The 12,450-nt window shown below is 42.9% G+C and overlaps 1 protein-coding gene across 1 annotated transcript; it reads right to left on the bottom strand.

Annotated features, from left to right (window-relative positions):
* Positions 1–7,556: 7,556 nt before the first annotated feature.
* LOC134674678 (apolipophorin-3-like) lies at positions 7,557–9,223 on the bottom strand. Its single transcript, XM_063532801.1, has 3 exons — positions 8,905–9,223; positions 8,368–8,577; positions 7,557–7,924 (listed from the first exon to the last, which is right to left on the bottom strand). The coding sequence occupies exons 1-3, from the start codon at positions 9,193–9,195 to the stop codon at positions 7,616–7,618; spliced, it is 810 nt and encodes a 269-aa protein (XP_063388871.1). The 5' UTR covers positions 9,196–9,223; the 3' UTR covers positions 7,557–7,615.
* Between the last annotated feature and the right edge of the window lie 3,227 nt (positions 9,224–12,450).

Here is a 12,450-nt window from a genome sequence, read left to right as displayed (position 1 = left end):
TGAAATTTGGGCTTATATTCTATAAGCACGTGCCGATAATAATGTGTCTATAACCCTGCGTGTAATTAGGTAAAATATCTTATCGTATGGGGATGTAAATTTTAGTAAAAGTAAAGGGTTTGACAGTGTGGACGATGTATTTCGTGAACCTTTACATGATTAGTAGTATAAGTAGGTATTTAAATATCCCTTTTTATGTAACAATAATACTAGTCTGAAGAATAAATACCGTTTACTTTCTGCAATACCTGCTACCATGAGTAAATTAAATAATTTGAAGTTTACCTCTACTTAAGTTGCTGTAAGTCTTTGTATTATTTTATTGTATTCTGGTGTACAATGAAGAGTATTGGTATTGTATAAACAGACTACTTTTAACTAAAATAGGATTGAAAAGGCAATAGGCAACACGGCCGAGTGTGATATTATTGTTGATCGTGCACCGGAGGTAGCACGCAGTCGGATGGCCGAGTGTGATATTTCATAAGATTTCAAGAATAAATTATAATTATTTTGCGTGAGTTATGTTAAACTTATGGCATTCAGTGGGTAGTGATTAAAAATGTGATTTGTGTTTACCCGAATATTTGTTAATTAATCTGTGGGTAGTCGCGAAAATGACCCTTCTCTCCTACCCGCCAATTCTAATGAGGGAAAAGGATAAAATGTAACTTACCATGGGATGGAGGGATCATTCTCGCTTGGCGCTTGAACCAGTAACATGTAGCACGAAGGTTACGGCTTGTTAACTAAATATTGTCAAAGAGTGTTGAAGTAAGAAGTTGGAGTAAAATAAAAGTAATTGATTGTACGAAGGACTTTGATTTATCACATATATATCCTGTTTTTCTCATTTGAGTCTCAAGTATTGAATGAAATATTCTGCCTGTAAAGGTGTTGCGCAAAAAATTGCTTTTAGATTCCCTTAAATGCGATGGCTACGGGAAAGACACGAACGAGTTTGCTATAAAACGTGTATTACCCGTATAAAATATCTATTCTCGTAATTCTGGTGTGTTATTTACAAAAAAAAATGTACCTATAATCGTTACATTCATTACTCCAAAATGAATTGATCATTTAATTATTTAAATAGGTGTGACGCTGTAATGAATTATTTTAAAATTACCCATCAAATGCTGTATTCAAGTTCATCTAGATACAATGAATCATTATGACCCCAAATAATCTTTACAGATAAAATTTAGATATTACTCAAATATGTGCGACTTCGGTATTCAAACACAAAGCAATAGTACAAGAGTCTAACTAAATGCGAAGGTCGAAGGCTGCGCTCTCGAAGGCAAGAAGCGTCCAGGATGTCAGTGCTTTAACACAGAACAATATTACAAGTGTCTAAATGCGAAGGCCGAAGGCCGAGCTCCGTAGGGCCGAAGGCCCGAAGCGTCCAGTCTGTCAGTTCTGTGTTTTACCACTGACATCCTGGACGCTTCGGCCTTCGCATTTAGACACTTGTAATATTGTTCTGTGTTATATCATTTGAATCCTGGACGCTTCGGGCCTTCGGCCCTACGCGGAGCTCGGCCTTCAGCCTTCGCATTTAGACACTTGTACTATTGTTCTGAGTTAAAGCACTAACATCCTGGACGCTTCGGGCCTTCGGCCCTACGCGGAGCTCGGCCTTCGGCCTTCGCATTTAGACACTTGTATTATTGTTCTGTGCTGTCCTGGACGCTTTGGGCCTTCGGCCCTACGCGGAGCTCGGCCTTCGGCCTTCGCATTTAGACACTTGTACTATTGTTTTGTGTTATAGTACTTAAATCCTGGACGCTTCGGGCTGTCGGCCCTACGCGGAGCTCGGCCTTCGGCCTTCGCATTTAGACACTTGTACTATTTTTCTGTGTTAAAGCACTAACATTCTGGACGCTTCGGGCCTTCGGCCCTACGCGGAGCTCGGCCTTCGGCCTTAGCATTTAGACACTTTTACTATTTTTCTGTGCTAAAGCACTGACATCTTGGACGCTTCGGGCCTTCGGCCCTACGCGGAGCTCGGCCTTCGGCCTTCGCATTTAGACACTTGTACTATTGTTCTGTGTTATAGCACTTATATCCTGGACGCTTCGGGCCTTCGGCTCTACGCGGAGCTCGGCCTTCGGCCTTCGCATTTAGACACTTATACTATTGTTTTGTGTTATAGTACTTAAATCCTGGACGCTTCGGCCCATCGGAGCTCGGCCTTCGGCCTTCGCATTTAGACACTTGTACTATTGTTCTGTGTTAAAGCACTAACATTCTGGACGCTTCGGGCCTTCGGCCCTACGCGGAGCTCGGCCTTCGGCCTTAGCATTTAGACACTTTTACTATTTTTCTGTGCTAAAGCACTGACATCTTAGACGCTTCGGGCCTTCGGCCCTACGCGGAGCTCGGCCTTCGGCCTTCGCATTTAGACACTTGTACTATTGTTCTGTGTTATAGCACTTATATCCTGGACGCTTCGGGCCTTCGGCTCTACGCGGAGCTCGGCCTTCGGCCTTCGCATTTAGACACTTGTACTATTGTTTTGTGTTATAGTACTTAAATCCTGGACGCTTCGGGCCTTCGGCCCTACGCGGAGCTCGGCCTTCGGCCTTCGCATTTAGACACTTGTACTATTTTTCTGTGTTAAAGCACTAACATTCTGGACGCTTCGGGCCTTCGGCCCTACGCGGAGCTCGGCCTTCGGCCTTAGCATTTAGACACTTTTACTATTTTTCTGTGCTAAAGCACTGACATCTTGGACGCTTCGGGCCTTCGGCCCTACGCGGAGCTCGGCCTTCGGCCTTCGCATTTAGACACTTGTACTATTGTTCTGTGTTATAGCACTTATATCCTGGACGCTTCGGGCCTTCGGCTCTACGCGGAGCTCGGCCTTCGGCCTTCGCATTTAGACACTTATACTATTGTTTTGTGTTATAGTACTTAAATCCTGGACGCTTCGGCCCATCGGAGCTCGGCCTTCGGCCTTCGCATTTAGACACTTGTACTATTGTTCTGTGTTAAAGCACTAACATTCTGGACGCTTCGGGCCTTCGGCCCTACGCGGAGCTCGGCCTTCGGCCTTCGCATTTAGACACTTGTACTATTTTTCTGTGCTAAAGCACTGATGTCCTGCACGCTTCGGGCCTTCGGTCCTACGCGGAGCTCGGCCTTCGCATTTAGACACTTGTACTATTGTTTTATGTTAAAGCATTTAAATCCCTTCCTAAAGCATTTAAATCCTTCGGCCTTCGCATTTAGACACTTGTATTATTGTTCTGTGTTATAGCACTTAAATCCTGGACGCTTCGGGCCTTCGGCCCTACGCGGAGCTCGGCCTTCAGCCTTCGCATTTAGACACTTGTATTATTGTTCTGTGCTGTCCTGGACGCTTTGGGCCTTCGGCCCTACGCGGAGCTCGGCCTTCGGCCTTCGCATTTAGACACTTGTACTATTGTTTTGTGTTATAGTACTTAAATCCTGGACGCTTCGGGCCTTCGGCCCTACGCGGAGCTCGGCCTTCGGCCTTCGCATTTAGACACTTGTACTATTTTTCTGTGTTAAAGCACTAACATTCTGGACGCTTCGGGCCTTCGGCCCTACGCGGAGCTCGGCCTTCGGCCTTAGCATTTAGACACTTTTACTATTTTTCTGTGCTAAAGCACTGACATCTTGGACGCTTCGGGCCTTCGGCCCTACGCGGAGCTCGGCCTTCGGCCTTCGCATTTAGACACTTGTACTATTGTTCTGTGTTATAGCACTTATATCCTGGACGCTTCGGGCCTTCGGCTCTACGCGGAGCTCGGCCTTCGGCCTTCGCATTTAGACACTTATACTATTGTTTTGTGTTATAGTACTTAAATCCTGGACGCTTCGGCCCATCGGAGCTCGGCCTTCGGCCTTCGCATTTAGACACTTGTACTATTGTTCTGTGTTATAGCACTTATATCCTGGACGCTTCGGGCCTTCGGCTCTACGCGGAGCTCGGCCTTCGGCCTTCGCATTTAGACACTTATACTATTGTTTTGTGTTATAGTACTTAAATCCTGGACGCTTCGGCCCATCGGAGCTCGGCCTTCGGCCTTCGCATTTAGACACTTGTACTATTGTTCTGTGTTAAAGCACTAACATTCTGGACGCTTCGGGCCTTCGGCCCTACGCGGAGCTCGGCCTTCGGCCTTCGCATTTAGACACTTTTACTATTTTTCTGTGCTAAAGCACTGACATTTTGGACGCTTCGGGCCTTTGGCCCTACGCGGAGCTCGGCCTTCGGCCTTCGCATTTAGACACTTTTACTATTGTTCTGTGTTATAGCACTTAAATCCTGGACGCTTCGGGCCTTCGCATTTAGACACTTTTACTATTGTTCTGTGTTATAGCACTAACATTCTGGACGCTTCGGGCCTTCGGCCCTACGCGGAGCTCGGCCTTCGGCCTTCGCATTTAGACACTTGTAATATTGTTATGTGTTTAAGCACTGACATCTTGGACGCTTCGGGCCTTCGGCCCTACGCGGAGCTCGGCCTTCGGCCTTCGCATTTTGACACTTTTACTATTGTTCTGTGTTATAGCACTTAAATCCTGGACGCTTCGGGCCTTCGGCCCTACGCGGAGCTCGACCTTCGGCCTTCGCATTTAGACACTTGTACTATTGTTCTGTGTTAAAGCACTAACATTCTGGACGCTTCGGGCCTTCGGCCCTACGCGGAGCTCGGCCTTCGGCCTTCGCATTTAGACACTTTTACTATTGTTCTATGTTAAAGCACTTAAATCCTGGACGCTTCGGGCCTTCGGCCCTGCGCGGAGCTCGGCCTTCGGCCTTCGCATTGGCGGTCCACACCACGTTTCACGTCAGCCATAGCGGCTGTGTCCCTGATACAGCCTCTCTCATTTTATACATAGTTATCATACGTTAAATTACATTTAAATACAATAATTATTATATTTTAGTCTCAAGTAATTGTTGGATTTATCGATTTTGCTCGTTCAGTACAAATTGCGGATCGGTCGAGCGACAAATCCGACTTCTCATCTCTCAGAATACAATGACATGCTTCAATGAAAATATGTTAGTGTGCGTGTTGTGACACTACAGTTCGTTTTTTTTTTCTTTATGTTAGCGTATACGTGAGATACTGTTTTGTTTCGGATTCTATCGTTTGGTAGCGGTAACGTGGCGGAAATAACAGATCGGTCGGTGGTTCCGCTATGCAACAAAAGATGTCACTAGTTTAGCTGACGTGATTAAAATTTTAGCACGTACATATATTTTTTTCTTATAAATTTGGCATTTTAAAAGTATAAATAATTATAATGTTTTAATGATGCGTTGTGTTGTGGCCAAATCAGCTTTGTTTGACCTAAGGAACAATCGTGCCAAGCAGCATCGCATGAGACAAAAGTGCATCTTTAAAACGCTTACTAACCCTACTATGTGTGGTCTTTCCAAGTGTGGCGTGTGGGCGGCTAGATTTTTATTTTGAAAAAACTTTACTAAACTATCAAAATGTAACTTATATAATTATGTATTCATTACCTATACCAGCTGAAATTAAGATATTGTCTATAAACGAGTCTGTTTATTGTAAATCAAATTTTAAGGGCCGTTACAGACGGACTGCAGCCCGACTGCAACTTGTATGGGAACTGCACGTCAACTGCAAGGTCGGCGTGCAATTCCCATATAAGTTGCAGTCGGGCTTCAATCCGTCTGTAACGGCCCTAAATGCCCGAATGATCCAATCACTGACAAATGTTTTCAAACGTTGATCTATTATGACCTACTATAATAAGTAGACTGAATGTAACACTAGAAGAAATGTTTGTAATTTAAGATCTTATTGTAAGTATCACAATAGTTGATATTCTGTATGTTGCTTTATACTGATAATCACATGTAGTATGCACCTGGCTTTATCCTTTTATTGGTTATTGTATCTATGGTCATGTTGGTAGAGAGAGAACTGTCAGATTTTGGCGGCAGTTCCTTGCCGGAGGTTATGTTGGATTTGATCTTTTTTAATCTTATAATTATTTTAATCCTGTATGTCGCTGTAATAAAAGAAATAGTACAGTGGAAGCAGTGGTTTGTGTGCTAAACCCCTTTTACTGAGCATTACATCTATGACTGATTTCATTATGTTATTATAATATATTAATTGTGAATAAACGATTACATTTACTCATTCATTCAACTCAAAATAAAAATGTATGAACTGTAAACTCTGGAATGCACGGCCGTACCTAGTTGCAGTAATTGCATACATGTAGCTCTCGGAGTAAATGTATAAACCTATTCGCTTCGCCTCGCTCGGTCGTTGGAATAGCTAAGTACCTACATTATAACTACGATGAATAAAGACAATCTTAAACAATTATACCATCCGTATGTAACAACAATTATTATCAATCAACTTAGTGTCACAGTAAGCTTGGATTAGGATTTAGGATATTACCACCCTTAGGCCCACTTGCACCATTCCACTAACCCGGGCTTAATCGGTTAAACTGTTAACACAGTGTCAAATTGTACTGGTAACCATTGTAACTCCATGGTTTAATCGGTTAACCCCGGGTTAGTGAATGGTGCAAGTGGCCCTTAGTAGTTACCTATAGGGCGTGTTGTGGTGAAGTGTGGGTCTCGAGCTGGGGTAAGTAAGGGCCCACAAATCTCTCTGCCAAAAAGTTCTTGTTGTACAATAAGCTGCACTAAGCTGCTGGGATAACAGACCCTGCATAGAAATTTGTTTGCAAGGGGGGGGGGGGAGGGGTCAGTTATTGTTGAGGTCTCTGATTGCATCTAACAATCTGTTAGTATGTAATAAATAAATAAATTTAATTACCTATCAAATGTAAAATGACACAAAAGTGTAGGTAAATGCATTGGAACTGGTTCAGAAACTGGAAGTGGTTCAGAGTTAGACCAAGATAAGTCTACAACGATTTATTTTGATAGCATACCTACGCAGTGCAAGGGTTATTTATAAGTACGAAATAATTTCATAGAAGTTTGACGTTTAAAATAACACTTGCATTGCGTGTGCTATCACAATCGTTGCCGACTTTTCTTGGTCTAACTTGCTTTTGAAATTGAAATACGACCTGACCTTAGGTATATGAAATAAAAATACAACACGCATAATACTCTGTTTTCTTGTCAAGTACCTAGCTGAAGAGGTAGGTACTTACTTTCGAGCGAATAAACGCGTGTGCTCTGACTTTTTCTATTCCTTTTACAGTAGCTGGAGAAAAGTACTATCAAACTAATTTAACTTCGGAATGGCCCTAAAGACAAAGGAAAATATGAATAAAATCAGCCTCAAAATTATTTCTACGTGCAACCTTCATGCTAATATTTAACCATAGCTCCTGAGCATTTGACACACCAGCAAGTCGCTCGGCAAGCGACAGAAATAATACCCTTAATGCCCTTTACGACACGCCTAACTGACCATAATTACACCTTATCTCGTTGCAGTAAGGTCCAGAAAGGTCAGTTCCCTCTGCTATCTACCTACATAGCGCATTACAGATAGCGCGGGTCAGGGGCGGACAATGACAACACAATTGAAAACACACAGTGGGGTATAGCTATTTATTAAAAGATAGGGGCGGGGCGGGGTGTGCGGGCGGGGGGCGCTCACTGCTTGGTGGCGGCCTCGTGGATCTTCTTCTGCACCTCCTCGGCCTGCTTGACGAAGTCCTCGTAGGCCTTCTTGACCTGCGGCGCGAGCTTCTTGTTGGCCTCGTCGGCGTTGGCGGCGATCTCCTTGGCGAGCTTCTCGGTCTCCTTGACGCCGGTCTGCACGGCGGCCTGCAGCTGGTCGCGCAGCTTGTTGGCCTGCTGCTCCACCTCGGGGTGAGACTTGCGGAGGTCCTCCACGGCCTTCTCGATGTTCTTCTTCGATGTCTCCAGGGCTTCCTTAGCTTTGCCGTTGGCGTCGTTGATCTGAAATACAAAAGGAGTCAGTAAAGAGGACATGGGCATTAAGTCCGCCGTTTGTACGTTTTGAAATGATTACAATAAATGAAGAGGTCGAGACGAGCACGGGAGACGCGGATGAATTATAAGGATTCAATAAGAAGTAACCGTTATTGCGTTGTTATTTTAAAGATAGACTACTTCATTTGACTGAGACACCATATGATAGCTGATAATGGCTATCCGCTAGGAATGAAAAGCTTAAAACCCGTTTATTATGGTTTAGACTAGATACTTGTGGTCGGATGACACCTTAAACCTTAAAGGACGTGCTAAATCCGATATCAACCGCATAGTGCATTAAAGTACTACTAATTTGATTTACCTAGATACATCAAACTTTGGAGATTAACTACAGTATTGGCTAAATGCAAAGTAGCATGGTTAAAGTAAAGTAGGTAGGTACTCACAGCATTCTGTAAGGAGGTGGAGAGCTGCGAGAGCTGCTTGAGCACCTCGTCGGAGTTGTCCTTGATGGCCTTGTTGACCTCGGCCGTGTTCTTGCTGTTCACCAGCTTGTTCCACTGCTCCTGGATGGTCTTGCCCACCGCCTCCGCGTTCTTCTGGATCTCCTCCCAGGGGTTGGCGGGCGCGTCGCGGCGCACCATGCCCGCGTTCGCCTGCAACAACATGCACATTCATTAACACGACTACACTAACTTTACACAGACTTAGTAGAGACAATGTACGGCTGGGCCATACTTGACGTAGAGCTTTGCTAAGGAAGTTCTTTAAATATGTACTAGCCTACAAAAACACAAAGCTATTGGAGTCCTCTAAACTAACTCTGCACCGAATTTGCAGCACTAAAGTGTCACTATAAAAGTCTTATTTTCATAGGAATCATAGTTTATGGTGGCACCTCCACAGTGACGCCTGCCGAGTTCGGACCCCAAAAGCTAGCTAGCACAAGGGTGAATTAAATTATGAATAGTTCAATCACTCACCACAGCCAAGAAGGCGATAAGGACGACGAATTTAGCGGCCATTTTGTAGGACGGAGTGTGACAGCTGAACAGTGTGCTGAAGCTGCAACAGAGCAGGAATGATGAGCGACCGGCGGGTGGCGGCTTATATACAGGGCGCGGCGCGGCGCGGGGCGCGGTCGCGGGGCAGGGAGAGGGTAAGTTTCCTCGGCGGGAGCGGGAGCCCTGCGCCCGCGCCCCGGCCGTGACCGCGGAAGTTAAGTACTTCGCGTTGTCAGCTGCCCCGCGAGTAACATCACCTTCATTTGACATTTGTCGCTGCCGGGTCACTCAGCTGTCTTCTCCAGTAGGTACATCTAGAAAACCGCTCGAAGTTAAATCTATTTTCAATAAATGGATATGGACTTATCGTATCAGTTAAGTAGGTGTCAAACAAGTATAGGTACGAGTGATCTTCTTAACTATTTATATTTATTAATCGCAAATATCGCGATGCATATCGACGGGAGATATACATCTGAAATTTTTAAATCAAAACATAGGAGTACTAGCTGTCGTTTTGATTTCATTTGTAATGTTTTACGTTATACAGTACCTATACAGTTAGTATTTTCCTCGCAATGATTGAAATTGAAATCATTTATTGCATATCACATAGTAGGCTCGTGTGGTGGCTTGTTTAACCCTCGTTCCTTGAAATGTTAGCAACGCTTAGATTCCATTTTCAGAACCACCTGCTACGCTCGTAGCTCGTAGTTAAATTTTGGCACGAGTAGTTAAACAAAAATATTGCCTCCTTGTAAAATAAGTAACTATGAACTACTAAAGTAACATATTCTATAGAATTTGCTAACTATGTAAAAAAGTCACTAGTAAATTGATCATTCAGAGACAATTTCAATATGGCGGTTTGTTTACATAGTTAGCAAGTTCCATGGAATGACACTTTACAGCAAGCAGCAGCATCCACCATCCTGACGAACAGGCATATGGATAATATAATATGGATGGTTTTATCTACGTGATAAAATAACTGTCGGTAAATCGGTCTATAATAGACAAGAACAACCATGAACCATGATATATTATCCGTACAGTAGGTAGGTAACGTTCTATTGTTTTAAAATCCAGGTAGGTGCCGTGTCTTACGACTCTTACGACGACGATTAGCTGGTGCTAACTCGTAACTACATTTATTTAGGGCCGGTTGATGGGTTTCAAACTATTTCTTTTGTTCTAGCTCGGTTAGATATTCCTTACAATCCTTACCTGAGGAACACTAATATCCGTAGATAAGGATACTATTCATTCATTCATTGAATATATTTGAACAAAGGATTGGGACTTGTGATTTGTATGAGTACTATGAGTTGTGATTTGATGTTGTTGACGTATTCCAAACTATTAAAAATATTTAGATTAATCATCTGTCTAATTTTGCTGGAACGCCTGAAGGACTGCTGATATCAGTTTTTAAGTAAATCATCAGTTTAAAACTAAGGAATTATATTTCTATACCAAACTCTATAAAATTTATTTGCCGACTTCTGAAAGATTCATTTTTGTAATTATTTTCATAAATATGCAGCGCTGGCTAATAGTTTCCTAATGATAACGATAATCGATAATAACGCAGAAGTGAGAACCAATTGCAGTCACTGTAGGGGTCGCGAGGTCACGACCTTACCGTTTGATCTATATGTCTACTGCACTCTCACATGATGGGATCAACACAAGCACAATTGATCTAAAGTCTAATCATTGTCAGACCTAATCAAAACGAGATTTTGTTTACCAATGACTAGGTGTGTTGCACTCTTTATTATACTGTGGTGTTGCCGTCGGTGCGATAGATTGCTAAAATAATGAAGTCTACTGTTGTACCTACCTAAGTATGCAAATATAGCAAATAAATTGATTATATCACGCATATCTAGACAAAGAGCGCATGGAATTGTAGTGGTAAACAATCAGTGTTTATGGCCATCAATACTAATTGCTAATTGATTGTGTTTTATCAACACGTTGGTGAGCGCGGCCCTCACTCCTCAGGTTACTCAACGTATCGGAAGACAGGCAAACACGGAGAAAAGCATACGGCAACACGAATTATTAATGTACCAAAGCATGTCAGTGTTGGCACTGTCAGTGACTCGTGGTACGGGTACCCACTACAAGTGCTTCATTAGAGAAAAACTGCACTAATCCCTATCCCAATATTTCAACACTTTACCGTAAAGGTTTCTTAGAAAGGCTTTCGAGGGCTGGGGCGACAGAAATCGATCAGGTACCTAAGAGTATTTTATCGCCCAACTTGATAGTTATTAACTTGGTAATTATAATAACAACTCGTAAACTTTATTACACAGGTTTAAGGACCAGTGTCCAAAACGGCCATCATATGGAAAAAATATATCCTGATTTAAGTTCGGACATCAACAAAAAAGCCCAAATATTTTCTGGGCGGCCAATTCTCAAAATAACTAAGTAGTTACTATGTAGCTAACTCGCCACTGCGCTGTAGATTTAGCAATAGCATAACCTTCCCTTTCCTCTGGCCAACTCTAAACTTTTAGCTAGTTCCTCTTCTTCTTCTTTCCATCCTGTTACCCCTGCTGGGGTGTAGGGCTCGAATCTTTTTTTTCCACTGACTCCGGTCCTGAGCAGCTTTGGTAGCCTCCTCCCACCCCATCCCCAATACAACTTTTAGCTAGTTCCTAATAGTGGTTAATATGTAGTTGAAGTAATAGCAGTTAACCCTGACAAAGGACGAAAAATCCTGACGAATGGCCAGGATCAAATATGGTGCTGATAACCACATAAATATAAATGTTCGTAATACTAGGATTTGAACCCGAGACCTCCTGGTTTCACCAACTAGGCTACAAGACCGTTAAGCTGCCAATATAGGCCCAATAATGTCGTCAGCAAAAATATATAACATAGGTCACCTCCCCCTATATCCTAAACGTATGCTGGGAGGAGGTAAACCTGCTGGCAAGACCAAAGCCTGGTAAAGATTTAAGATTAAAATATAGAGCAATCCTCTCGAACCCATTTCATAATAATTTTCTAAATTACCTAATCAACACATGGCTGTACCTAGAGCCAATAAAGCCAATAAATAGGTATTAAGATAAAAATTATAAAAATATGGACTGAGGAAAATTCGAGTCTGAAATATTAAACCTAAATTAGCATTTATTTAGAATATTTACGTAGAGTGAGCAGCGGAAATAGCTAAGTGGGCTTAATATGGTTAAAAATTACCTAAATAAATTCAACATCGGTGTTGACTGCTGACAATAACGACCTACATATTATCAAAATGATCTAGGTATAATTTGAACACCTCGCCCGCTAACTTCCGTATCCGGACCGGAGGCGGTAGATATAAACATATTCGTCAGCCGAAACGACGGGGTGTTGCCCCGAGATGATAACACAGTCCTTGACATTGGCCACCTGAACCAACGATAAAGTCGATAAGAAAGAGTTTCCCAATAAAAACATACGCCGAGGTCTCATAAATATCCAAAAGACTTGATAAGGGCGATTCTCAGAGAT

The sequence above is a fragment of the Cydia fagiglandana genome, chromosome 20 (genome assembly GCF_963556715.1).
Source record: "Cydia fagiglandana chromosome 20, ilCydFagi1.1, whole genome shotgun sequence".
Taxonomy (NCBI): domain Eukaryota; kingdom Metazoa; phylum Arthropoda; class Insecta; order Lepidoptera; family Tortricidae; genus Cydia; species Cydia fagiglandana.
The sequence above is the reverse complement of the archived record's forward strand: the minus strand, read 5'-3'. Positions and strand labels throughout refer to the sequence as shown.